A 26595-nucleotide genomic window follows, 5' to 3' on the forward strand; every position below is an offset into this window, starting at 1 on the left:
CTCTTCCTCTTTTTGTCCCATTAAAAAGCTCAAGCAATTAAGATGTTTATAAATTCTAAACATCAATTCACGACTGTACTGAAAAACATCACTAAAAGGTTTTGTTTCTTTATATTTTTACTTAACGTAAAACCTAAGCTGGAAGGATTCACGTGGTATCGTGGCTGGAATGCTCTGCCGCTGCACACAATTACAACACAAAAGCTTTGTGGCCCACAAAGACCTGCCACAAGGGAGCAGCTTATTACTGCCCATGTATCACCAGTTTAAAAGAGAGAGCACCTAAGTTTAGATATCACCTAATGCAACAAACAAGGTTTAAAACCAGTCATTTTAAACCATAAGAGACTCTCAATCTCACAAAACAAACTGAGGGTTGCTGGGGGGAGGGGGGTCGGGAGAGGGTGGTGGGGTTATGGACACTGGGGAGGGTATGTGCTATGGTGAGTGCTGTGAAGTGTGTAAACCTGGCGATTCACAGACCTGTACCCCTGGGGATAAAAATACATTGTATGTTTATAAAATATTTAAAAATTAAAAAAATAATAATAAAATAAAACCAGTCATTTTAAGTATCAAGAAGTAGGAGTTTAGAAAATTACAAATTCATTATTAGTGATCACTGCCAAGATCTAGAAGCATGAAGTAAAAGCACAAAGCCATACTCTACCATCTCTTAATTCAAACCGTGTAAATAATCATGCCTCAGCACCGTTCAGAGAACTGAGATAAAATGAGGGGCAAACTCTCTTACCAAAGCTGGAACGACACTCTTGACAGGAAACCCTCCCAGCGTCTCCTCATTTCCCATAACCAATAGCTGACACATTTCGATAACTGCCTGGAGCTGCTGGCTTTCATCACTTGCTTGCAGTCCTTGCAGAAGCTGTTGGGCCTTGGAGCCTTCACAGGGAAGGAAAAAAATCATTACTTTTAAACATTTAAGGAAATTATTAGTAGGTATAAGGTGTGACTCTACGTGGCAGTAGGCTGCTTATCTTTCGATCCCAGTGAAAGGCTAAGTCTATACTAGGGCTAAGACAGGCTGCTGATACAATTCAAGACACAATTAAATTGGTTGAATTTATCTTAACTTAGAGTGATCTCACAGTATTTATAGATTTTTGTCATTTAATTTTTCTTTTAAAATGAAACAAGTGGATTGGCTCTTATTAGCTAAAACAAAAAGATATCCGTAAGACTAATACGAATTGTTACCTCTGACAGAGTGCCTTTTACATATAGACTAAGCAAAAGCCTTCTGCAGGAATAACCTCCTGTTAAAAAGTGATGGCCAGCCTTCAACGAAAATCCACATACTCCTGAAGTCCTGCTCAGAATAAATGGAATCCTGGTAATAGTGGAAGGGCAAGAAAATAAAGATAAACAGAGCAATGTACCTAAAGAAGAGAGTGGAGAGAATGCAGGTTTGTTTTTTTTTTAAAGATTTTATTTATTTATTTGTCAGAGAGAGCAGACTCCCCGCCGACCAGAGAATATGACTGATGTGGGGCTTGATCCTAGGACCCTGAGACGATGACCTGAGCCAAAGGCAGAGGCTTAAACCACTGAGTCACTCAGGCACCCCTAGAATGCAGTATTTCTAAAAACAGCAAAAGACTGGCTTTTTCACCTCCTCTCATTCCCTTTGCATAAGATTTCCACTTTTAAGGCCCAAAGAACTGAAAAACACTAAGATTCAACTCCCACAGGGATAGACTGTGCTCAGTGATCCAGGTAACATACTCAAAAATAAAGGCCTCAAAAGTGTTTCAAATTTTCATGAACACCTTCCTATCTGAAACCATAATTAATGTTCACCAAATTATAGCTAATGCTAATTTCAAGCCCTTTCTCTTCCTACACCTTCACAGGTTCTTGTCAGCGTAAGGGATTTGTCCTCTCCAAGTCATTAGAGAAACAGCTCAGAAATGTCAAATATGTAGAAACTGTCAATGAATGCGGAATTCGTATGAAACCAAAGTATTTTTATTTCAATTAAGTTATAGTGATCTTCCTAAAAGCATAGCCTTTTAAAGGGGACACATGGTGATCCTTGCAAGATTTAAGACTATGGTGAACGAATTGCATATAACTATTACTGCCTACCCACCTTTACCATAATGAAGAATCTACCCAAAAATATATTGCAAGAACATCAAGTTCAGATGGCTGCCATCTTTAAAATGTTCAAACTAAACAGGAGTTCCACTTAGAGCAGGCCTATCATTTTTGCACTGAAATGAAAGGCAAAACAAATGAAGGGACCATAAACTCTTGAAAACAGAAGAATCCTCAGTTGCTTCTAGATCTGCTTTCCAAGGATGAAACAGTTCATATATCCTACTAGCACAACGACCCAAAACAGGAAAAACTAACATATCCACTGGGTGTTTTATAAACATGGAAGCTGGCAATTCTAGGACACGGATCATGTTAGCATGGTCATAAGATACCACAGAACCTTAAACCAACTGAAAATGACAATAAGAAGCAAAAGCCGTAATTTATGTTCTGATCAATTTTGGTTTTAGAACCACGGGAGGCAAAAAAAACACAAAAAAACCACAGGAGCCCCAAAGCATCTTTGTCTATGTGGCTTATATCTAACTTGTATTTATTTACAAATGTGTCTGGAATTAAGAGAGAAAAAACTTAAATACTTATTAATTCATTATATACTAATATAAACAAAGTTTTGTGAAAACCGTATTTTCTAAATCAGAAAAAGTCAGTGATGAGCAGCGTTATAATTCTTTTGTTGTAAATTGTTTCAATGTCAAGCTTTATTAAATAAAACAGCAGTATGACCACCGCTGCAGCTACTCTCAATCTGTGGCAACATTATTCGAGGTGAAGAATGCGTGAAACTCAGGTCCAGCTTTTTCACAAGGACTACTAAAAAGACATGTACTTACTGGTAAAGACAGTAAAATTAGTAACTTTGTTTAGCAAGGGCATCCTTACATAAAACTGGAATTATTTTGACTAGTAGCACTTGGCACTGAAGAATATAACGGCTACTAGCGCAACCTGGAACCACTGCTTTGATTCTCTCAAAAACGTACTAACAGTTTTACACATCACAGCTTTTGCAACATCAACAAAATTCAAACAGCCATGTAGAAAAGGAAAAACCTTACCAATTATTACTAGACTTTTGACCAATGGCTTTAATATTAGGGTTTCAGGAACCCCAGGCAAGCCACAGACCATAGTTTGAGAAGCACTATCACAGATCAAGGTAGACAAACATTTTTTATAAAGAGCCGTAAGTATTTTGGGCTTTGCAAGCCATAGGCTCTGTTGCTTTCGACTACTCAACCCCGGCACAAAAGCAGAAGAGACAATACATAAAACAAGTTAAGCGTGGCTGTATTCCAATAAAACTATTAATAAACACTTCAATTTGAATTTCATTTAATTTTCACATCTCACAAAATATTACTCTTAAATTTTTTTCAGCCATTTAAAAATGTAAAAATCACTTTTAGTTCACAGGCTCTATAAAACCAAGCAGGAGGCTGAATTTGGCCCTTGGGCAGGAGTGTGCCAACTGCTGAACTGAATGGGGGAGAGAACCCAGAGCATTTCAGGGAGTCACAGGAAGATGCTGCTTTTCTTTTTCGTTGTTTTTTTTTTTTTTTTTAAGATTTTATTTATTTATTTGACAGACAGAGATCACAAGTAGGCAGAAAGACAGGCAGAGAGAGAGGAAGGGAAGCAGGCTCCCCGCCAAGCAGAGTCCAATGAGGGCACGATCCCAGAACCCTGGGATCATGACCTGAGCCGAGGGCAGAAGCTTTAACCCACTGAGCCACCCAGGCGCCCCAAGATGCTGTTTCTGACTGAACTGGTCCCACCGGACATCGGCCCAGTTCTGAAGCTGTGAATATGGCTGGGGCTGAATCAGAAGTTTTTGTAAGACAGAACAAAACCTTGTTAAGTCTCATGGTGCTCAGAAGACAAAGGTCCTACAGAGGGAGGAGGCCTGCCTCAAACATACACAGCCACTTGGGTTCTACCCCCAAGACATCTGTGACATTTTCAAACTGCATAATGAATCAAGTCTAAGTAGACAGAGACTTTCAAGGGTCTCAATCAAAACCCTAGGGGGGGCACCTGGGTGGCTCAGTGGGTTAAAGCCTCTGCCTTCGGCCCAGGTCATGATCCCAGGGTCCTGGGATCGAGCCCCGCATCGGCCTCTCTGCTCAGCAGGGAGCCTGCTTCCCTTCCTCTCTCTTTGCCTACTTGTGATCTCTGTCAAATAAATAAATAAAATCTTAAAAAAAAAAGTGTTTCCTGCTTTGTCTCAAAACCCTAGGGGGATCACAAGGCACAAAGAGGGATGAGCCACAGGTGAAATGAGTCACACAAAACTCATTCTCATTTAAACAAGCTAATGCCTGACCAGAACAAAATAATCAGCTCCTAACCCTTTGTTTCAATACAAAAAAGGGGGAAACAACTTTACAATGGAAAGTGTTATCTGGAGTGGCTTCAGTTCTTTTATACAAAATGACTAGCACATAAACAACTACTAGATGTATGAAGAAGCAGGAAAATCAAGACAGAGGGGCGGCTGGGTGGTCCAGTCAGTCAAATGCCTGGGATCAAGCCCTGTGTGACCTGAGTGCCAAGTTCAAGAGTTGGGACTCTTAACCAACTGAGCCACCCAGGCAGCCCCCAAAAAGCAAATCTTAAAAGAAGTCAGAGGAAAAAAAAGACACTGCCTTGAAAGGGCACCAGTAAGACTTTTGTAATTTTTTTTAAACGATTTTATTTATTTATTTGACAGACAGAGATCACAAGCAGGCAGAGAGGCAGGTAGAGAGAAAGGGAGAAGCAGGCCCACTGTTGAGCAGAGAGCCTGATGTGGGGCTCGATCCCAGGACCCTGGGATCATGACCTGAGCAGAAGGCAGAGGCTTTAACCCATGAGCCACCGAGGCGCCCCACCAGTTAAGACTTTGAAACAGAAGACATCACAAAGTGCTAAAATGAGAATTTTATACCTGGGAAAAATATCTTCTCAAAATTAAGGCAAATCAAGGGCTTCTCAAAAGCAAAGAAAAATTACTAGTACTCATTTACCACACGAAAATAGAAGTTCTTCTGAAGAGAAAGGAAACAGCCCTGATTAGGAGAGAAACTGCAGGAAGGAATTAAGAACACTGAAAATGGGATGTGTATGTGGACAAAGGAATACAGAATATGGATAATCTAAAACAACAACTAGGTCTTATTGTGTTTATAACACATGTGTAAGTAAGACAAATTAAAACAAGAGCACAGGGGCACCTGGGTGGCCCAGTGGGTTAAAGCCTCTGCCTTCGGCTCAGGTCATGGTCTCAGGGTTCTGGGATAGAGGCCCACATCAGACTCTCTCCTCAGCAGGGAGCCTGCTTCCCTTCCTCTCTTTCTCTCTGCATGTCTCTCTGCCTGTCATATAAATAAGTAAAATCTTAAAAAAAAAAAAAAAAATCAAGAGCACAAAGAATGTCAGGAGGTAAAAAGAGTGAAACTACTGTTCAGTTCTTAACACTAATTAGGATGTAATAAAGTATTAATATAAGGTAGGCTATAACAAACCAAGGACATGCATTAAAATCTCTACAGTAAACTCTAACAGACATCTACAGGGATACAGAACTAAAAAGTTAGCAGAAGACAAAAACTGGCAAAAAGGGTGCCTCAGTGCATCAGTCAGTTAAGCATGTGCCTTGGACTCCTGATCCTAGGGGATCGAGCCCCATGTTGGGCTCCCTGCTTGGTGGGGAACCTGCTTCTCCCTCAGCCACTCCCCCTGCTTATGCTTCCTCTCCCTCTTTCTGCCAAATAAGTAAGAAGAAAAAAAATGACGCCATACTGTTCGTTACACATGATGGAAGAAATGCAAAATGGTATGCCTCCAATAAGGCTGATTTACAACAATCTACCCTAAACATAATGCAGGAAGAAATAAGAAAGCGGTGTTTGACTGAAACACAATGAAGACTGGAAATAACCTGAATGTCCAAGAGGAGACATGATAAAAAAGCCATGCATCCCCACAGCAGAGCACCAAGGCAGCTCTACAAAAAGGAATCCGGAATCTCCTCTCTCCATGTGTAGCAGCTACAGGAAGGGGATCACCAAAATACTGTTAAAGGCAATCTAAAGTGTATAACGCTTACTCCTCCTATCTTAAAAAGGAAGTGTGAAGCAGATAATATGAATTTGTTTTTGTTTTAAGTAAATAACAGAAGGACAAGCCATAAAATTAACAAAGGCTATTTGTGTGGGAGGAAGAAGCAGGGTAAAGGGAATAGCAAAAGAAGCTAAGACTTCCCTAAATAAACCTTATTTGTAGATCAGACTTTCTACACCATGTAAATATCCTATAAGGATAAAATTGAAGTTAAAATTTAAAAGCAACCTCTAGGGCGCCTGGGTGGCTCAGTGGGTTGAGCCGCTGCCTTCGGCTCAGGTCATGATCTCAGGGTCCTGGGATCGAGTCCCACATCGGGCTCTCTGCTCAGCGGGGAGCCTGCTTCCCTCTCTCTCTCTCTCTGCCTGCCTCTCTGTCTACTTGTGATCTCTCTCTGTCAAATAAATAAATAAAATCTTAAAAAAATAAAAAATAAAAAAATAAAAGCAACCTCTAGAAATTAAAAGCAAATCAAGCAAATGAACCAAATCAACTTGGAGGCCTGAATGAAGAGAAGGAATCATTTCAAGAGACTTTAAAATACCAAAACTTGACCACAGAATGAGTCCCCAAGAACAGCCAACAACAAAAACTTGAAAAATTAAAACTCTCAATAATATTACTTTCAGTGTTAAGCTAGAATTTTGTATTGTAGGAGAAAGCAAGTAAGTGACCATGTTACTATCTTTGGGAACTGAAACTTCCGGCTTGGGAGAAAGAAGATACAAAATAAAGGTAGATAAAAACCTCCCAGTCCTAAATTTGAATTAACATTGAAAGTGGAAACTCATGATTTTATTTTAAAAGATAAAATACAGGGGTGCCTGGGTGGCTCAGTGGGTTAAGCCGCTGCCTTCGGCTCAGGTCATGATCTCAGGGTCCTGGGATGGAGCCCCGCATCGGGCTCCCTGCTCGGCGGGGAGCCTGCTTCCCCCACCCCCTCTCTGCCTGCTTCTGATCTCTGTCTGTAGATAGATAAATGAAAAAAAAAAGAGAGAAGAAAAGGAAAAAAAAGATAAAATACAATTATTTCCTAGGTTTGTTCATTACACGTACCTAATAACAATGATCACCTCAGGGCCACCTGGGTGGCTCAGTCGGTTATCCGTCCAGACTTGTGGTTTTGACTCAGGTCGTTTTATCGAGGTCTTAGAATTGAGCCCCGCATCACTGCCTCAGCAGAGTTGGCTTCGGATTCTTTCTCCCTTACCCTCTCCCAGCTAGCGCACTAGTGCTCTCCCCTCCCCCCTCAAATAAATAAAATCTTAAAAAAAAAGAAAAGAAACCACCACAGTAGCAATGAGCAGACCTCCGCCCCAGACTAGGAGCTCTAAATACTATCTCATATAAAAGAAACCAGGGTGTTCTCTGAGAAAATCCCTGGTTTCAGGTATCTGAGGTGGAGGTTTTGAGCCTGACGTATCAGAAAGGAAGTCACAAAAAACTGCTAGGGATCATATCAGAAAGACTGAGAAGCCACCTCCCAAAAGATGCCATTATCCAATGACAGGACAATTTAATCATCAAAAAAAAAATCACTGAAATGTTTCCACTTGAAAGTGATATTTAAAAACAACAATAATGGCACTTTGGAGAATGCAAAAACCAACTCTTCTCCAAACTGGTATGGGGAGAAATCTGTTTTCCTATACCGGTTATTCTCCTGTGTAACAAAATAGAAGGAAGATATTCTTAATATATTTCTACTAAATTACCTCTTTTACTTCTAATGTATAAATTCTGCTCATTAGATGTGAATTACTATCATTTTATAATCCCTGTCACCTAGGCACTGAGTTTTGATGGCTTAAGAGACAATCAGACTTTATGTGCCTCCTAAGTATTAGAACATACTACCACTTTTGCTTAGTCTTTCCCCACCAAGGAAATAAAGAATAAAACTTGAATCTGAAAAAGCCTCTAGATCCAACCACCAGTTTATAAAGAAGCACACTTATACTATTTGAGAGAAGGAAACTTGATGCTCATTGGACTTACTGGACAATTACTAAAGAAATTACCACTTTATTTTTCAGGTATGATAATGGTCATCGGGGGGAGGGGTGGTCCTGTGTTTTAATGGGCATTATCTTGAGCTACATTATTAAATGTGTAAAGACAAAGGGTAAAGACAAAGACTGGCTATGCAGTAGGCATCACTGAACTGGATCCTTTGGCGGGGGGGGGGGGGGGCACTTTTTCTACTCTGGTTTTATTCTATGGCTCACATTAATTTCATATGCAATGGTCAACCCTTAATATGAATTTGATATTGATGATTTTAATACTCTTTTTTTAAAAAAAAATTATTTATTTGAGAGAGTGAATAAGAGAGAGAGCACAAGCTGTGGGGAGAGGCGGGGAGAGGCAGAGAGAGAAGCAGACTCCCAACTGAGCAGGGATACTGATGCAGGGCTCAATCCCAGGACCCTGGGATCATGACCTGAGCAGAAGGCAGATGGTTAACTGACTCAGCCACCCAGGTACCCCTAATGTTAATACTCTCAAGAAGTTTTTTTCCCAGCCTTCTCCAAGAAATAAATGAAGTGGTAAAATATGTGAATCAAATTTCTCTCAAGGGACAGACACACACACACACACACACACACACACACACACACACACACACACACGAACTTAAGAAATGTATTAACCGATGGCTATGTACAGATATTTTGATCCTGATTTAAATAAGCAAAAATTATAAATGGATTTATGAGAGGCCTAGAACATTTGCACTCTAAACAGGCAACTAGTAAAAGTAAGGATTCCTCTTAACCATGGTACTGTCTAAAATTTAAAAATTTTTGTCCTTATAGCTACAAATTCAATGACATGCAAATGAAATGACGTATAGGACTGCCTTAAAAACAATCTTGGGAGTGGGGAGAATGACTGAGGATATTAACTGAAACAATAATTGCTGAGGATTAATAATTATTGATGGGTTCGTGGAGGTTATTCTACTACTATTCTCTCAACTTTTGCATATATCTTATCTTTTTCATAAAACATATCATGCCATTGTCCTTTTCTTAATCCTTCAATGGTTCCTGAGTTCCATTATTGGTTAAATCCCATACTTGCTGCGGGCCTGTCAGGCCCTACATGACCTAGTGACTATCTACCCTTCTCAGATCTCGTCTTCTACAACTTCACCCTTTCCACAGGCCCCTCTTGCTTTTTCTCCAACATGCCAAGCTAATTCCCACCTCTGGTGGTGCACTTCCCCTTCCCTCAGACCTGTATAGGGTTGGTTTCCTCACTTCATTTAGGTATCCATGAATTCACCCTGCCTCAGAAAAGGTTACTCTAACCAGCCTAAGTATACCCCCTGCTCATCAGCCAACCTACATCCTCACTTTGTTTTCCTCCACTGCATTAGCACTAACTGAAATTTTTCTGCTGAAGAACAGTCTTTTTATTGCCAGGGTCAATCTCTAGCATGGAAGCTCCATGTGGGAAACTATCCTGTTCATGACTCAGGACAATCCCAGTATCTAATAAATGACACTAAGTAAGAATCCTCCTTTAAGGGTTCATGAGAACTTTCCAACAGGGTACGTTATCTGAGAGCTGAGTGTCACGGCAGCAAAAACTAAACCAAACCAAACCAAAAATACCAACTGCTTCTTAAATTTCCTGTCAAATGCTAAGGCCAGAAACTTGAAAGGGACTTAAGCATAAATACATATATGTGAGCATATGTCCACACATTAAAAAACAAGAACAACAACTTGGACTATTTGATGGAAAATTATATTAGCACATATCAGTGAGGTCAGAGTCAATAAACTTCAGTTAACACTTTAGAAGTGTTGAAATTAATCATAACTAAAGTCTAAAAATAGCCAGCTGATTCTTTGGAAACATTATCAATGAATGAAGTTATTAAAAAAAAACTGCTTAAATGTAAATTCTGCTTAAGGAAGCTAAAGATAGTATTCTATACCAGAAAGAATTTAACCGGATTTGTAATTATGCAGAAGTTATTCCTGATACAAACTGCCACTTCAAGAGTCAGTGTTTTGTCTACCATATATGACAAGATCTCTGGATTATAATATGTTAATTTGATTAAATGAGTCTAGCGACTGGTAATTCTGCTGAGAAATCTTTTCTCTCCGGCTCACTCTACAATTGACTGTCTTACGGATTAAATTTTATTATGCCACACAAAAATCAAGATTCAAATCTATGCAAATCATGCAATCAGATGCTATAATATAATCAATGTAATCATCTGAGATTCTTTACTATGCTGGAGTTAAACAAAGATTCAATCTTGCCATAACTCTGGATGATTTGCCAATGACTCAAATCCAGTAATCAAAAATAAAAGTACAGAAGAACCTAGAGTCACTGCGTTTAAAGGCAAGAATGAGCACAAACCCTATTTTTTAAAAGTTTTAAGTTCATGAAAACCTCCTTATATGAAAGCCTCCTTACAGCAATAGATAAACAGCAAAAACAGCACTCACCTAATTATTAGAGGTTTTGGGGGAGGGCAAATTTAAGAGTATTCACTTACTAGCTCCACTTCCAATTGTTCTATGGAAAAGTTGTGACATCCGGGGACCGAGAGGGCCAAAGAGATGAGGAGGAAGACCCCTGGCCTCTAACAAAGCTAAAGAAAAAAGAAAGGCATGAGGAATAGTTGAATTGTAAATGCAGTTGATATTACATAAAAATTTCAAGCAATTGATTCACCTCACACATAATGTTACTTCCCCCGCCCCCCCCCCCTTTTTTTTTAAGAGAAACTACATCAAACTTTTCAGGCCACTCTTAGATATTAATTAATATAAATTACAACACCCAAGTGCTAGTTTGAAGGTATCTTAAGGTTTTATGGAGATACTAAGTATCAGTGCCAGCGGGGACTGTCTCAAATGATCAAAGAAAAACCCAGAGTAAGTATTTACTTTGAAGAAATTATAGGTTAAGCACCCTTGTTGCTTTCCAACTGATACTGGTCATGAGATCTTCTAAAAAGCATATGGAAAAATTATTTTTTATCAGGTCCAATAGGTGAGAAAAAAATGTGTTCACAAGACTTCTAGTTGAAAAGAGACTGCTATAAGTTACTTTAGGAACTTAAAAGCAATGTGAAAGTGCTTTCTAAATAATGTTCCTCAGAAGCCTCACACTGGGGATCTATCATACAAACCAACTGTGTGAACACAATAAAAATACACATCCTCCACCACCCATTTGTAAAGAGCATACACATAAGGCTGCTTTTTTAAAAGCACATCATTAAAATACCTGGTGTTTAGGTATACACTTACATTCATTTTAAAATAGGTGACCAAGAACACAAAAGAATACAGCAAAAGCACACCCGGACGCATTACCGTTAGCGGATACCAGAGGATGACATTTTAAGCTATCCCCTTTTCAAGACCTTCCTAAGTCCTTACCAACTATACAAGCAAAACCGTAAGGGAGAACATTTTAAAACCAAAAAACACATATATTATCAGATTTTGTCTAAACAGTAAATATAGGGAGCCAGATCATCTTCCAAATCCAAATCATCACAAATAAGTTTAAGTACAGGCATTGCTAGATTATGTTTCAATGAGCTTATCTGAATTAATTTTAACAAAGAACAGAAGTCACAGGCAGCCTGTGATAATGGTTTCTTACAGGCTCATTAACTGTCTTTACCTTGTAATCGTCCCATCTCGGAATCATCGGATTCACTCTCCCCAGAGGTGGTCATGCCCACAGCCCCTGCAACAGAACTAGAGGCTTCAAAAGGGGGGGAGAAAACAAGGTGAGGGTTAGGAGAGGAACATTCAAACTCATTATGTCCGGTTCACCTTAAGAGAAAGAAAGAGCAGAGTTTTACAGACCACACCAACAAAAGCAGCAATTAAATGTGTCTCCCCGTCGCACGCTCAGCTGCTGGAGATTTCGCCCTGTAGCTTCGATGAGCGAAAGGATGGCTCAACTATCTTAGAGTTCAACAAGCAAAAAAATACAAGCTTTACATTCCTTCCATACACGGCTCTGACAGATTCCTCATGCCTCTGAAACTATTCCTAAATTGTTTGTCCTGAAATCATGTACCACAAGTCCATGAAGATCACACTGCTAAAACCACCATGAGGTTGAATAGATGGGGAATTAGTCACAATCGGAACAGAAAGCAAAACTGACATCTGGGGGCAACGTTCCAAGCAGACGTGTGTCTTCTTCAGTCGGCCTTACTTCTCGGCTGCAGTCCTGACAACAATCACTCGGACGTTTTCTCTAAGAGCATACAGATGATACCCTTCTTATTTCCAGGGTAAAATATGGAAGATACACGTCACGACCAACAGCAAAGCAGTTTAGGACAAAATAGAGGACAATTAGGATGTCAAAACCAGTGCAGAAAAAAGAGTTCAGATTTAGAAGGATTCTACTACCCAAAAAGCTAACTTGAGCAGTAATTCAGCCTAAGCAAAGAGAGGCTGATTCTATTATGAACCTGACCAGATGAAACTATATTCCTCTAAAACCAGCGGTTTTGCTGTTCCTCCCCTCAGTGTCCGTTGAGTCTTTAAGCATTTATTCTGTACAACTAACCTGTGTATGACAACCTTACCCACAATACCCTAAGCCCTGACAGAAGATCAGCCCAGAACATTTTTTATTGTTAAAAGTACATGGATAATGGATGTGAATTTACAGAGCTTTTCTGAAGAGATGCTAATATACGAGCCACCAACTGTAAATTTTCTTAATAATTTTCTTCAAACCTCTTAAGTATTTTCTACGATTTCACTGGGATTTTTAAAAAATTTGCATTAAAGGGGCGCCTGGGTGGCTCAGTGGGTTAAAGCCTCTGCCTTCAACTCAGGTCATGATCCCAGGGTCCTGGGATCGAGCCCCACATTGGGCTCTCTGGGCAGCGGGGAGCCTGCTTCCCCTTCTCTCTCTCTCTGCCTGCCTCTCTGCCTACTTGTGATCTCTGTCTGTCAAATAAATAAATAAAATCTTTTAAAAAAAAAATTTGCATTAAAAACGTATGGCTTAAACAGGAGTCAGTCAACTATGGCCTACAGGCCAAATTCAATCTGGCACATCATTTTGTCAATAACAAAATAACATTTCTTTAAAACACAGCCAAACTCATTGTTTTACACATTGTCTGTTGCTGCTTTCAGCTACAACTACTGAGCTGGGTCGTTAGTTCCAAAAGAGCCTGCAGGAAGCCTAAAACATCAACTATTTGGCCCTTTACAGGAAAGGTTAGCTCCCTGGTTTATACTCACAGGTTAGCAAGAAATACTAATATTAAAGTATATTAGAGTTTAACAAAATCCACACTTCTGGGGAAGAAAAAAGAGTAACTGCACTCTGGAATGCTACTTACACGCGGCATTCACGAAATGCTTACCATCTGCAAGCTGTGTCTATTTCCTTATGACCATACAGGGAGGCTGCTCAGCTTTTTCACACTCGTGAGGTAACTGAGGCCTTGTGACTTTCAGTGTACTTACTTGCCCAAGGTCGACTGGCTACACTCAGATGAGAGATCTGAGCCCCAGTGGTCTGACTTTTCATCAGTTGTACTCAAATACTGTACTCTAATGGCCCCTTAAATATATTCTTCAGTACTAAATATATTCTTCAGTACTAATTTTTCATTCTAGTACAGCTGCTTCTTCACATTAAACAGAAATCTTGTTAACAAATACTGTTATTGGGACGCCCGGGTGGCTCAGTTGGTTAAGCAGCTGCCTTCGGCTCGGGTCATGATCCCAGCGTCCTGGGATCGAGTCCCACATCGGGCTCCTTGCTCATCAGGGAGCCTGCTTCTCCCTCTGCCGCTGCCTGCCATTCTGTCTGCCTGTGCTTGCTCTCTCTCCCTCTATCTCTCTGACAAATAAATAAATAAAATCTTTAAAAAAAAAAAAAACAAATACTGTTATTAAGGTTCCAATTATGACTGAATTTGTTAAAGTGACTCTTAAACTTGCTTTTAAACTCTTCCAATTATGTGCAGAGAAAATACAAAGCCTTAACAAATGAAGTCACTTTTTTTTTTTTTAAAGTACGCTCTGGCACCACATCTTTTATAAGGAAACAAAGCAAGGCAAAACAAAATTTCACTTGGGAAGGTAATGCTGGGTTTTTTCAGTTTCTGTATTAGAGGGTCATCTTAAGGAGGGGCAAGGATATTCTGATTTTTCATGGAGTTGGAGGGCCTGTTTTGACAGAAATCAGTCACTGAACCCATAGAAAAAAATCCTTCACCAGCCCACTGATGGCGAACAGTAATCATCTGTCTACTATAGTTCCCTGTAGTATTACAGAATTAGATAAACCAAACTAGCCTGGCCTGTGAGTGTTGGTTTGTAAAGTAACGCAGGTAAGGAAGTGTTCTCAGCCAACAGGAGTCAGTGATAAAATTCTTTAGTCAAGGCATCAAACCTCCTTGGGCAGCTTGCACAAGACCTGTCCCGACACAAATATAAACCTAAGATTATCAAGCAGAGAAAATCTGATGCCAGATTTTTAAGAGGTGTCAATCTTTATCATGTTGTTTAAACCACTACCTCCCCCACCTAGTCTTTAGCATATCTTCAGGGCACCATGCAAGATAGTTTCTAATACACAGCTGAATTAAAACTATGGAAAAAATATTTAAGTTAGAACATAAGAAATTTATCACAGAACTCCACATCTTTGTACCTTAACCAATAAGGCTTCTTATGCAGAAAGACAATAAAATATTAGAATGCTGATAAAATTCAAATTCACTGGACAGGAACCTTTACCAGATCCCAAAGGCAATCAGTAACAGGACTTTTCAGGAGTTAATGAAAACATTTGAGCAAGGCCAAAATAAAAACTGTTAGTAATGTAATTATGCCTTCCATGGGCCCTGGTATCAGGTGATACAGACACATCTAATTTTTAGGGATTCTAAACAAAAGTAGTTAGGGAGATAAAAAACTGACAGAACTGGGGTTGCTTTCTTTTTTAAAACTCACCCTATTCGTTTCCTGTGAAATTAGGATTCTCAGCGCAAAATTAGGTGTCAGAACATAGGCTATTTTTCCCTGCCATCTGATTGTTTTGCAGGTGTAAGGAAGAATACTTGATTTCTCACTTTAGAGTCTCTAGTATTTATAAGACTTTACCAGCACTATGAAAAGGTACACAGTTCTGATAAAAGTCCAAAACTAGGCCCCCAACTCATGGGAAAATGTGGCAAGCACTTTACTTTCAACTCCAAGAGCTAGCATCTCTCTTCTACGAAAAAGGAGGGAAGTGGCTCCAAACAGAAGTAGATTTCAAGGTGACCAAACAGGTACACCATTATCAACCAATTTCCTAAGTGTCAACAATACTAGCCAAGTCAGGGTGATGGGAGCAGGTCTGCCGAAGGTGGGGCAATGCTTAAACACCACATGCACAAAAAGTAGTAAGCTTATTTCAATGATTTCACTGGAATAGGTCAGGAAGATGGTATCTCCAAAAATAAATAACGCTGGGGAAAAAAACAACCATAAAAACACTGAAGAGATTAAATCAATCTCTTTCAATTAATAAAAACATTATTTCAAAATAAATGTTTCCAATAGAGTGTTACATCAACTCTCTAAGAGCTGTCTGTGAACAGATGCTTGCCAAGAGATGCTCTAAGTTATTATCACCATCAGTTTATACTCCACACTAGAGGGTTTTATTTCTCTTTAAATTCCAATTGTACATATGGAAAAACAAAAGCACATCACACGGAAGAACTTCATGCCCAGTTAATAAGGAATCTGCTTCTTCCCGCAGCACTCCTTCAGTGGGCTGGCAGAGAGGATGCCCACAGCACCTAGAAGGCATCCTGCTTCCAAAGCGAAACCAAGCAGTGCTCCGTGGCCCACGTATCTTTCCCCTGAACGTGGAAAATACTGAGATCACAGCACGACTTCCACTCTCAAAGACAAAGAACACAAGCATTTATGAGGCAGGCTTATGGACCTAATCCCCTGAAGCTTTTATCCTCTTATGTAAATACACCAGGGATCAAAACTTCACACAGTGCCCCTCATCCTGCCTGTCAGTGGTACCATAGGAGATTAACTCTGGGACTGTGTGGGATGCGGAAGGACAGAGCGATCAGAAAGGCGCCCCTCTTTTTCGAAAATCTGGATTTCAGAGTCCCACAGCCAGGGGCACTCCCACAACCTCAACCACTATGTGCCTCAGTTTTCCCTCATTGCTAAAGAGGAGGAGAACAGCAGTCACACCTCAGCACCTTGTTTTGAACATTAAGAGAGAGTATACGTAAAGTGCTTAATACCATGTCTGCAGCAGTGTATACTCTACAAACACCAGCTCCAATAATCACTGTCATGGGTCCACTTTAACACACTCGGCAGCTCCATTTCTGTCCTCCATGTGGGAACTGCCCCACTTCCATAGGCAGACTTGAAATAAACATTAAAACACGGAGAAGCACAGCCTGTGTGGCCTCAAGAGCTTCAGTGATTTGTATGTGCAATGGGCTGTGGTTTCCCTCAAACTTAACCCTTCCGCAAAACTATTCTTTAAAAAAAAAAAAAAGTGCATGAAAAATGTCCCGTCCCACCAGAAGAGACGGTTCAAGTTCGCCATGCCACTTAACATACAAAACCAAGACAGACAGGGGTAAAACTGTTAAGCTGGACAGAACGCTGAGACAAGCAGCACAAAACATGAACAGTGGTGGGCAAACTAGAACCTTCCTGGCCAACTAGGGCATAGGCTCCACCACAGGCATGAAAGAAAACTAGCACACAAGCCAATCTTAGGTGAAAGAGCACCGTTAAAGTAAGAACATATCTACACCTAAGGCCATGTGTATCATTCTGACAAAAGGGACTCATCACACCCATGCTCATAATGAAGTAATGACCTGTAACATCTTCCCATCTGTTCTTAATGTTGGAGAGAAATACTTAGGACAAGCTACATTTTAAAACCTGTTGGCGACAATTAACTTCTTGAGTATTAGCCTTCTTTTCCTCTTGGTGACAGATACATTTTTAAAGCTGAAATGGGTGGGGGAGCAGCCTTATTTTTGTTGTGCTAAAATATCAAGTAGAATAAAAATAAGCCCATAAAAACATAAATGGCATTCTTAAAGTTCCTTTCGAGCAGAACACTTACTACTTTTTAGGGGTTACAACATTCTCCATTAAAATATACACATGTATGAAGAAGCAATAAGCCATATCCTTACTTTCTTATTACGAACTTAAATTTTCATTGTGCAACTATCGTATATCCGCACTGATATAGAAGAACCTTCACAGAAAGTGACATTATTTCCTAAAATCCCTCTGAATGTAATTAGTACAAACTTGGACTTGGAAAAGAATTAAAAAACAAAACCAAATGAATCCAACTCATCAAAAACCAAACCTATAAAGTAAAACAAAGGAGAACACGTTTATCTGATGGTAATATCGAGTATATCTCTGTCTCTTCTCTTGCCTTATAACGGGTATGCCTGCAAGGTAATTTATCTCTCAACAAATCGGTAAGATACATAAATGCATTTTAGGGCTAAGACATGCCAATCTACCTGCGGCTCCTTGGGGAGTTTCGTCTGTCCGTGCAGCTGAAGAATTCACGGTCTCCTGGCTGCTTTCAGGGTCCGCCATTTTCTCCTGTCGACGAGCTTCAGCTGCTCCTCTTTTGCCCAGGCCAGAGCCTCGCCGACTGCAACAGAAAGATGCCATCACAGGCAGCACTACCAGTGACCAGGAGCAATGTCCATGCAGCACAAAGCTCCAATGCATGGAGCACAAAGCCAGTTTCTTCTTTTTCCATAGAAATTGTTGCAGAAAATCATTATGGGTAACAACCAAGACTTTGTATATTTAAAATTCTTCCAAGTTACACTGCATTCACAATACATGCTTTTGTGGTGCTATGAGCTGTTGTCATCTTTACAAGGGAGAAATTATTTTTCAGCACTTCAATTAAATGGAAAAGTGATTCCTACTGAAAGAATTCGACTCACTTAAAATAGATCCCCACTTCCAGGCTAAATAGTGGATCACTATACAGGTTACGCTTGACAATGCGGGGGGGGGGGGGGGAGGAAAAGATGTGGGAAATTCTTATCACCTAAGTTCCAGATAACTTAAACAACAAAAGAACTACCCTAACAATGAACAAGAGATCCGTCCTTTAGAATAAAAAATTAAAGATTTAACATTTATAAACACATACAGACGACACTGAAGAAGAAACTGGTTTAGGACTGAGGCACAGTGTAATATGGAAAGAATAATGATCAGTTATTTCTCACAAAGCAAATTATATTTTACTGATGATGAGCTTTTCTATTTTAATAAAGAAATCAGTAAGCAAATCAGGTAAAAAAAAAAAAAAAAAGATTTCCCCAAATTATTATAACTTGGTATTGTTTAAATAGCAGGCCTCCAAATTAGGAAATGAAGAAACACACTACTAAGGAAAATGTTTTAGACCAAAGTCAAACTGCAGTGGAACTAGATGCTGGCCAGTAAACAATGAGGAAGCGGCAGGCATAAGTGACACATAAATGAAGGCTCTGAATTACCAGAGAGTACTAGAAGAGTCTGTTCTTCCAAGTAGTAAAAAATCCTCCCTAAATAGGGATTTGTTTAGCCAATCTTTTCTTCTACGGAAACAGCTCACTCCAGACCCAATTTACCAAGCTACAAATTAGTGGGATTCAAATTAATTCATCTATTTAACATTCAATTTGCATAACCCATGTGACACACACTGTGCTCCACAGTTTGATGTCCTCAAGGAGTATTAGTCTAAAGAGAGATGAAGACACGGCTGCAGCAGGCTGGAAAAGCACTAAAGTTAAGACAAATTGCCACTAATACAGAAAAAGTCTAAGATAAAGAGCATTTCAGGCAGGCGGCTAATAGCTGGTATAGAGCATAACCATGTAAACTGTAAATAATTTCACGTATGCTATGACAGTGGTCGTGAGGAGGAGGAAGGCAGGCAGAAGACAACGATGGGACACTAGATTACCTGACTTCACATCAACTTAAAATTAATTTCAACCACAGTGAATTTGGTTTATATCTTGGATTATCAACTCTGGGGAAGCCAGATTCAAAATCTAGCCCCAAATTTTTGGCTCTCGGGGTTCTCATAAAATTATTGCTGAGAACCCACAGAAGCAAACAGGTATACTAACTCCAGATATTTTATTTTTATTTTTTTAAGATTTTTTTAAAATTTTATTTATTTGACAGAGATCACAAGTAGCAGAAAGGCAGGCAGAGAGAGCGGAGGAAGCAGGCTCCCTGCTGAGCAGGGAACCCGATGCGGGGCTCGATCCCAGGATCCTGGGATCATGACCTGAGCCGAAGGCAGAGGCTTTAACCCACTGAGCCACCCAGGCGCCTCTACTAACTCCAGATATTTTAAATGGCATTTTAAACAATCCAGATAGAACCAGAAAATAAGTGAAAAAGTAGAGATTTAAGTGCCACGAGTCCTTTTCTTATGACTTGCAATTAGTTACTCTGTTTCATTGTGTCACTACCGTATCTGTCACCAAGAGAGGTCATTGTGGCTCATCTTAGAGGAGAAACAACAGAAGAGTTCAAACCTTCCAGTTCACCTGAGTGAGAGTAGGGAAAAGGCAAACTGAAACCATTCGCCCTCATCACTGTTATCTGGGCACATTTAGAAGAACAAACTACATATAAAAGAGGAGTAAGTCCTACCCAGCTGCCAATAACTAGCTGCACAAAGGCATTTGAGCAACTGACCATGCGTGAAAAGGTGAGGAAACTGTTAAGAAAAAAAAAATGTTGACCGAAGATTCTCAATCAGTTAATAAAAGAATGTGAAATAACACACTGTATCATATCAAAGGTAGCTGATTTTCTGAAAATGAGATCCAAACCAGCAACTGGGAAAATGGGAACTGAAGACATGAAAGCAGACACATGACACCCACGTTCCTCCATGAGGGGTAGGTGTTGTAATACAAAATGAAAACGAAGTACATCTCTCCCCTGATCCATTAAGCTCAAGTGATGCCAGCACTCTGAGAAACTAATTAGGCAATATTACAACCATTAAAACGGGCATCCCTTTTGGTCCATTAATCACACTATTGGGAAATTTAGCTACCTCTGAAAAATAACCCCAATCTGCATTAAGATGCTCATTAGAGATTTACTGGCCAACTGGAACTCTGAGAACAATGAAATGTCCAACAGCTGGCAGTGACTCTGTGAAAATAACATAGCAACAGAGGAAATGGTAGAGGGTAAGAGTGCTATCAAAAAACTACATGATTAATACTGAGCAAAAACATGTACATCAACACTGGGGAAGAATTCAATTATAATGGATAAGTTTCTTTACTACTCAATATTCAAGTGAAAATTTCAGTAATTTTTGAAAACTCAGAAAGGGAAGGATTCTAATGAAAGTTGAACAGAAGATAACGAACTGGCTCGTAAACTGGAAAAACCAATGTGTTACCTGGCACTAGCACAGGAGCCCGTGGTCTTTTGGCGTGTGCTCCGCCTCAAACTGGGGAGCTCAGCAGGTGGGGATTCACTGCGCTTCTTGGTAGATTTTCTTAAACCTATACACGTGAAATGCAAAAGTGCATTTTTTTAAAAAGAAGTTATCATAAAGTAAAAATTACACAGTTCTTCAGGTCAAAAATCCATTGCATCTTCCACGGGCTTTCTAGCACTCTGCTAGGTTTCTGTTGCAGTGTGCCTTTACTTACCCAATCCACCCTGGCAAGGTTAATATGGAACTTGGTGTTCCCTGTCATGATAAACTTGGCAAACCCCACTTGGGTTCAACCTTGACTCGAATTATCCCACACCGTGAATGACAGTCGTCCTCTTCTCATACCATGCCCTTTAACCATTCCTATCATCTCTACTCCTCCACTAATAAAGCCAAGACTTTTTTTTTTAATTTACTATATATTTCAGGATCTTACTAAATTTAACAAATGTTCCATTTTTCATTTTCATTCATTAGCACATTAACATTGTCTTTAAGCTGTCTCTTTCATCTAGTTTATATAAAATTCATCAATTAAGACTATGAAAGAACAAAAGAACTTTCTTTTCTTCACACCACCCCAGCAGCAAGGAAAACATACTTGAGGTGAAGGTTATGAGAATGTCCAATGTACAGATAACTGGATAATTAAGGGGAAAAGTCATACAAGTACACCTTACATGTTATTCTGGAAGCTAAAACAGGTTTCTTCATAGGGTTCACAGATTCTAAAAAGGTACAGCAATTAAGTCTATTACTATTTCATAAACAATGCAGAGGCCATCAACCATCATTCACCCTCCCACTCGCCCAAACAATGTTACTGTACATGATAATATACTGGGTGGTGTGTTCTATCTACACAAAGACTTCCAACAGTGAAAGGTGTCCAAGTGAAAAAGCTTACTTCCAGAACTACGCATCACCTTAAAAAGTGTTTCCTTTTTCAGACACTAATTACACAGTAATAACAATTCTCCGGGTCACTTGTTACCCCACACCCAGGAACTTTTTGTTTTTAAAAATTTTATTTCTTTGAGAGAGGACAAACGGGAGGGACGGGTTGCAGCAATGGGAGAGGGAGAAGCAGACACCCCATACGATGCACAGGGAGCCCAAAGCGGGTCTTGATCCGAGGACCCTGAGGATCATGACCGAAGCCAAAGGCAGATGCTTAACCTACTGAGCGACCCGGGTGCTCTCTGTCCCACAGAACTTTTAACCATTTTACTGCTTCAAAGTGAAATAGAAGAAATTCCTTACTTTTGATTTTGTTAAAAACACCAGTAAAAGGTATGGGTAAGAGGTGGTAAAAAAGATTCTAGACATCTTCCTGATCCTTTAGACAGTAAATTTTAAACTTAAGCTCATTCAACTTGGGATGGTCCCTGTATCATATATACATAATGAAAGCTGCTAAGTGAAAAACACACTATTAAGGACTCTTTAAATACCGAACAGAAACTTATAGTTTATAGCTTCTTTATAAGACAAAAATCTGCCTTCAGACAGGCATTACCATTCAGAAATCTGAACCACACCTTCCGGCCTTCCCCCCCACCAAAGTAAATTTTGGGAAAGGTTTATCTAGACTCCTCAAACTGGCATAAAGGGAACAAAAATCAAACTTTAAGGGGGAAAGATATCGGCCTAAAGGTTTCTTAAATTTCAATTTTGCTTTTAGATTGATTTACTACACAGTTTATCACCAGAATTACTTAATGTGATCCCAAATCAATGCCTGATACCCCACGTGATTTTATCTTTGTCTGGACACATACACATCCTGTCACCTGAAAGATAAACATGGCATGTAGACAGATTATAGGACTAGCTTAATACGTTCAACTAACTGGCATCACTATTTTTTAATATCTGAAGAATTTTGAAGTTATTTTATGTTCCAGAAAACATTAAATTATACTTATCTATTTGAATTGTTCAACAAAGTTAGAATAGCTTTAAAAACAATTCACAGAAAAAACCGTGAGTGCATGTTACATTAAAACACTCGACAATGTTCTCACCTATAAAGCACTTTAAAAACCCCTGTATTGTTGTCACGAGTATTAGTTTATGTGACACTTAGCTAAATGTCTTCACACATACCATGACACGGTATTGGACACTAGCAAAAATGTTTATACCTATTCAGTGACATTCAAAATAGAATACCCAACTAAACATACTGTGGGCTCCTGCCATACTACTTATTAGGGGACAGTATACATTTTGACCAAACTTCTATCCTTGCACTACTCATATACTATTTTACACTTCAGTATTTAACTTTCTTTAAAACAATTTCATTCAAGGGGTGCCTGGGTGGCTCAGTTGGTTAAGCGACTGCCTTTGGCTCAGGTCATGATCCCAGAGTCCTGGGATCGAGTCCCATATCGGGCTCCCAGCTCCATGGGCAGTCTGCTTCTCCCTCTGACCTCCCCTCTCATGCTCTAATAAATAAATACAATCTTTTAAAAAAATAAAAAATAATAAAAAGTAAAACAATTTCATTCAAATGTCATTTCCTTATGATAAAATATACTCACTTTAAATATATGAGGCTCAATATGGAGTTGAACAAATATACTGACCCGTATAACCAACACCACCACAATCAGGTCAGGACCACTGCCATCACTTCATGCCCCTCCCAGTTGATCCCCTCAACCACACTTCATGCCTCTGGAAATCACTGGTCTATCTGTCGTTCTTGCCTCTTCTAGAATTTCATGCGAATGGGAGTCATACAGTGTTCTGGAGATTTCATGTTGCTGCAGAGATTCACAGTCCATTCCTTTCTAGCGTGGAGAAGTATTCCTTTGAATGGATGTGCCACAGTCTCTGTCTACTGTTGGTGTTAAAACTAAGAGAAATATGGGGCGCCTGGGTGGCTCAGTGGGTTAAGCTGCTGCCTTCGGCTCAGGTCATGATCTCAGAGTCCTGGGATCGAGCCCCGCATCGGGCTCTCTGCTCTGCAGGGAGCCTGCTTCCTCCTCTCTGCCTGCCTCTCTGCCTGCTTGTGATCTCTCTGTCAAATGAATAAATAAAATCTTTAAAAAAAAAAAAAAAAAAAAACTAAGAGAAATATACTAAATAAATTACAGAAAAATAGAGGGCACCTGGGTGGCACAGTCAAGTATGAGTCTAGCTCGTTGTTTCAGCTCAGGCAGTGATCTCAGGGTATGGAGATCGAGCCCCGCATTGGGCTCTGCACTCAATGCTAGAGACTCTCTCCCCATCTCCCTCCGCCCCGCCCCACTGTACTCTCTCACTGGAATAAATAAATAAATCTTAAAAAATAAACAAAAAGCAGGACCGAGGAGAACCAAAACAACAAAGTAGATTAAAAATATTTTTAACTGCTATTATAATCATGCTGCAATGTAAAATGACTAGCAGACTGACATGACTCCAATTAGCTTGATAAACTAGGAGACATAAGCCCAAATATTTTGTTTTCTGAAAGGCAATCCCATGATAAAGGAGCTTCTACATGTCATGTTCTATAGTGGAAAACAGGTTTCCCTATTTGTAACACTACCTGAAGCAAGGATGGGAGATAAAACTAGCTCTTCTACATGTATATCTGCTCCAAAAACTGGAACAGGGAAACACCAAACATGTGGTAAAGACTGGTAATTACTAACTTATCAGTATTTCTAAGTAAGTCAAGTCAAATGTTGGAAGAACTCAATACATTCTTCCGAAGTCTAAAACATTCTTTAGGAGATTACAAATGTCAAACTTTCTGGGAGCAAGCTCTGCCTAGAGAATGCGGCGAGGTTAACCTTCTTTTGGCCGTTCAGCTGCCGATGCCAGAACATACTGTATTCACGATTTTAGACTGGCTCTAGTTTTCAAAAGCACTTCCAGATACAAAGTTATGATAATTCTTACTTTTCAGACGTAAAACTATTAACTGACTTGCTTAAAGGTGCATACCCCAGACAAACCGCACAATTCTTCAGTTTATTTTAAAGCAGAACAGGGGCTACTACATTGCCAATATACTTATGGCCAAAGTTAAAACTGGGCCTTACCAGTTCAATTAGAAAACGTTAAAACTTCATGTAAAAACACTGTAGTTTTGTAGAATCAGAATGTATCTCCTCCCATTCTACTGGTCAAGTAAGGGTTATTTCAATAAAAGAGAAAACAATGTAAGTAGAAACCAACAACCTCACTGAAAACGAATTAAAATTCACGTGCACGAGAACGCACGCACACATGCGCGTGTGCGCACACACATAGAGGCATTAATGTAGCAAAAACTGCATTTATCATTTGTTTTTATGAGGCCACTCTGAGAAGCATCCAGAATAGCACTGGTCAGATTAATATACTAATGTCTAATGTGTAATGAAGTCAGGTATAAATGTAGACATACTTTCACCAAAGCTCTTGACATTGTTTTGATATTAAGAATATATGCTCTTGTTCCTATATATATTCTCATCATCTTTATTCCTGTGGATAAAAGTGAAACTGGAAGTTAGTACTATTCTCTTAAAAGTCTGAATTGCTTTGTTCCTCTACAGCGTATCTATGTCTTACCCTTTTATCTTTTTTTTGGACAAGTGTTCCTAACCCGCAACTAACTTGCTCCAAGTTCAGGGTTTCATCTTTTATAAAAACATTAGTACTTTTACAAAGTTAGGACATACAAAATGTGAAATAACTAAATCTCTTATGTATCCACTTGTAAGCTCGAATTTCTTTCTTTTTTTTTTTTTTTACATTTAGTTTGTGGTTTTGTTTTTTTTTTTTTTTCTTCTTTTCAGCATAACAGAATTCATTGTTTTTGCACCACATCCAGTGCTCCATGCAATACGTGCCCTCCTTGATACCTACCACCTGGCTCCCCCAACCTCCCACCCCCCCCACCCCTTGAAAACCCTCAGGTTGTTTTTCAGAGTCCATAGTCTCTCATGATTCACCTTCCCTTCCAATTTCCCTCAACTCCCTTCTCCTCTCCATCTCCCTATGATCTCCATGTTATTTGTTATGTTCCACAAATAAGTGAAACCATATGATAACTGACTCTCTCTGCTTGATTTATTTCAGTCAGCATAATCTCTAAGCTCGGATTTCCAAAATATAACATCTGAAAAGAATGAACAACTGAGGGTCTTAGAAACTATTTTCTTAACTAATACAAAGGTATGATTGTGGTACTACTTATAGTGATTTTTCTTCTCTACTTCAAATTTTTAAATATGTTACTCTTTGCATTACATTACTATGAAATGACTCCAATTTTGTAATTTGCAGCAAGAATGAGCACTAGTAACATGATCTGCCTACCTCAGCAAAAGAGTAACCAGAGGTAGGACAATATCAATTCTAGAAAGATACGGTTTTCACTATTAATTCCACTAAATTACTTTAAAAGTAAGAATAATTAGATAATACATATTCACAGCCAGGCTTTTATTCTATTTTTAATTCTTTCACGAATTAAATGAGGATGCTAATCTTTGATATGGTATATCCACATAGTCCCAAATAAAAATACAGCCCTCCATGATAAAATAATTTAACGATGCAATAATTAAACATTCTAGTTTCTTAAAGAGTCCTTATGTTACATAGTGAAAATAAATCTAAATGTCAATTTACTGGTAAGGTTGTTTGAAAATCAAGTGAGATGGGGAAGAGATTGACCTAACACTTTTATTCAGTGAATAATGACTGAATTCAATTATATGAATGTTTTTTCCAACTTACATATTCATTTCAAAGCGACCTTCAAAAATGATCAAGTAGGGGCTCCTGGGAGGCTCAGTCAGTTAAGCATCTGCCTTCAGCTCAGGTCATGATCCCAGGGCCCTGGGATCAAGACCCATGTAAACAGGGGGACCGCTT

The 26595-nt window shown here is 39.3% G+C and overlaps 1 protein-coding gene across 17 annotated transcripts in view; it reads right to left on the minus strand.

Annotated features, from left to right (window-relative positions):
• Nucleotides 1-26595, minus strand: part of LOC111142430 (thyroid hormone receptor interactor 12) — a 138158-nt gene that overhangs the window by 47835 nt on the left and 63728 nt on the right. For 15 of the 17 annotated variants that reach the window (XM_022495640.1, XM_022495631.1, XM_022495599.1 and 12 more), the window contains 5 exons: nucleotides 20686-20791; nucleotides 17756-17892; nucleotides 11863-11946; nucleotides 10721-10816; nucleotides 755-903 (listed from right to left, as the gene is read on the minus strand). In XM_022495640.1, coding sequence (XP_022351348.1) covers nucleotides 755-903; nucleotides 10721-10816; nucleotides 11863-11946; nucleotides 17756-17892; nucleotides 20686-20791 — 572 coding nt within the window. The remainder of the gene's footprint in view (nucleotides 1-754; nucleotides 904-10720; nucleotides 10817-11862; nucleotides 11947-17755; nucleotides 17893-20685; nucleotides 20792-26595) is intronic. The other 2 variants (XM_022495607.1, XM_022495694.1) reach the window with 1 other exon arrangement.

Source organism: Enhydra lutris, unplaced genomic scaffold, assembly GCF_002288905.1.
Source record: "Enhydra lutris kenyoni isolate GAN:26980312 unplaced genomic scaffold, ASM228890v2 scaffoldscaffold1, whole genome shotgun sequence".
NCBI classification, from domain to species: domain Eukaryota; kingdom Metazoa; phylum Chordata; class Mammalia; order Carnivora; family Mustelidae; genus Enhydra; species Enhydra lutris.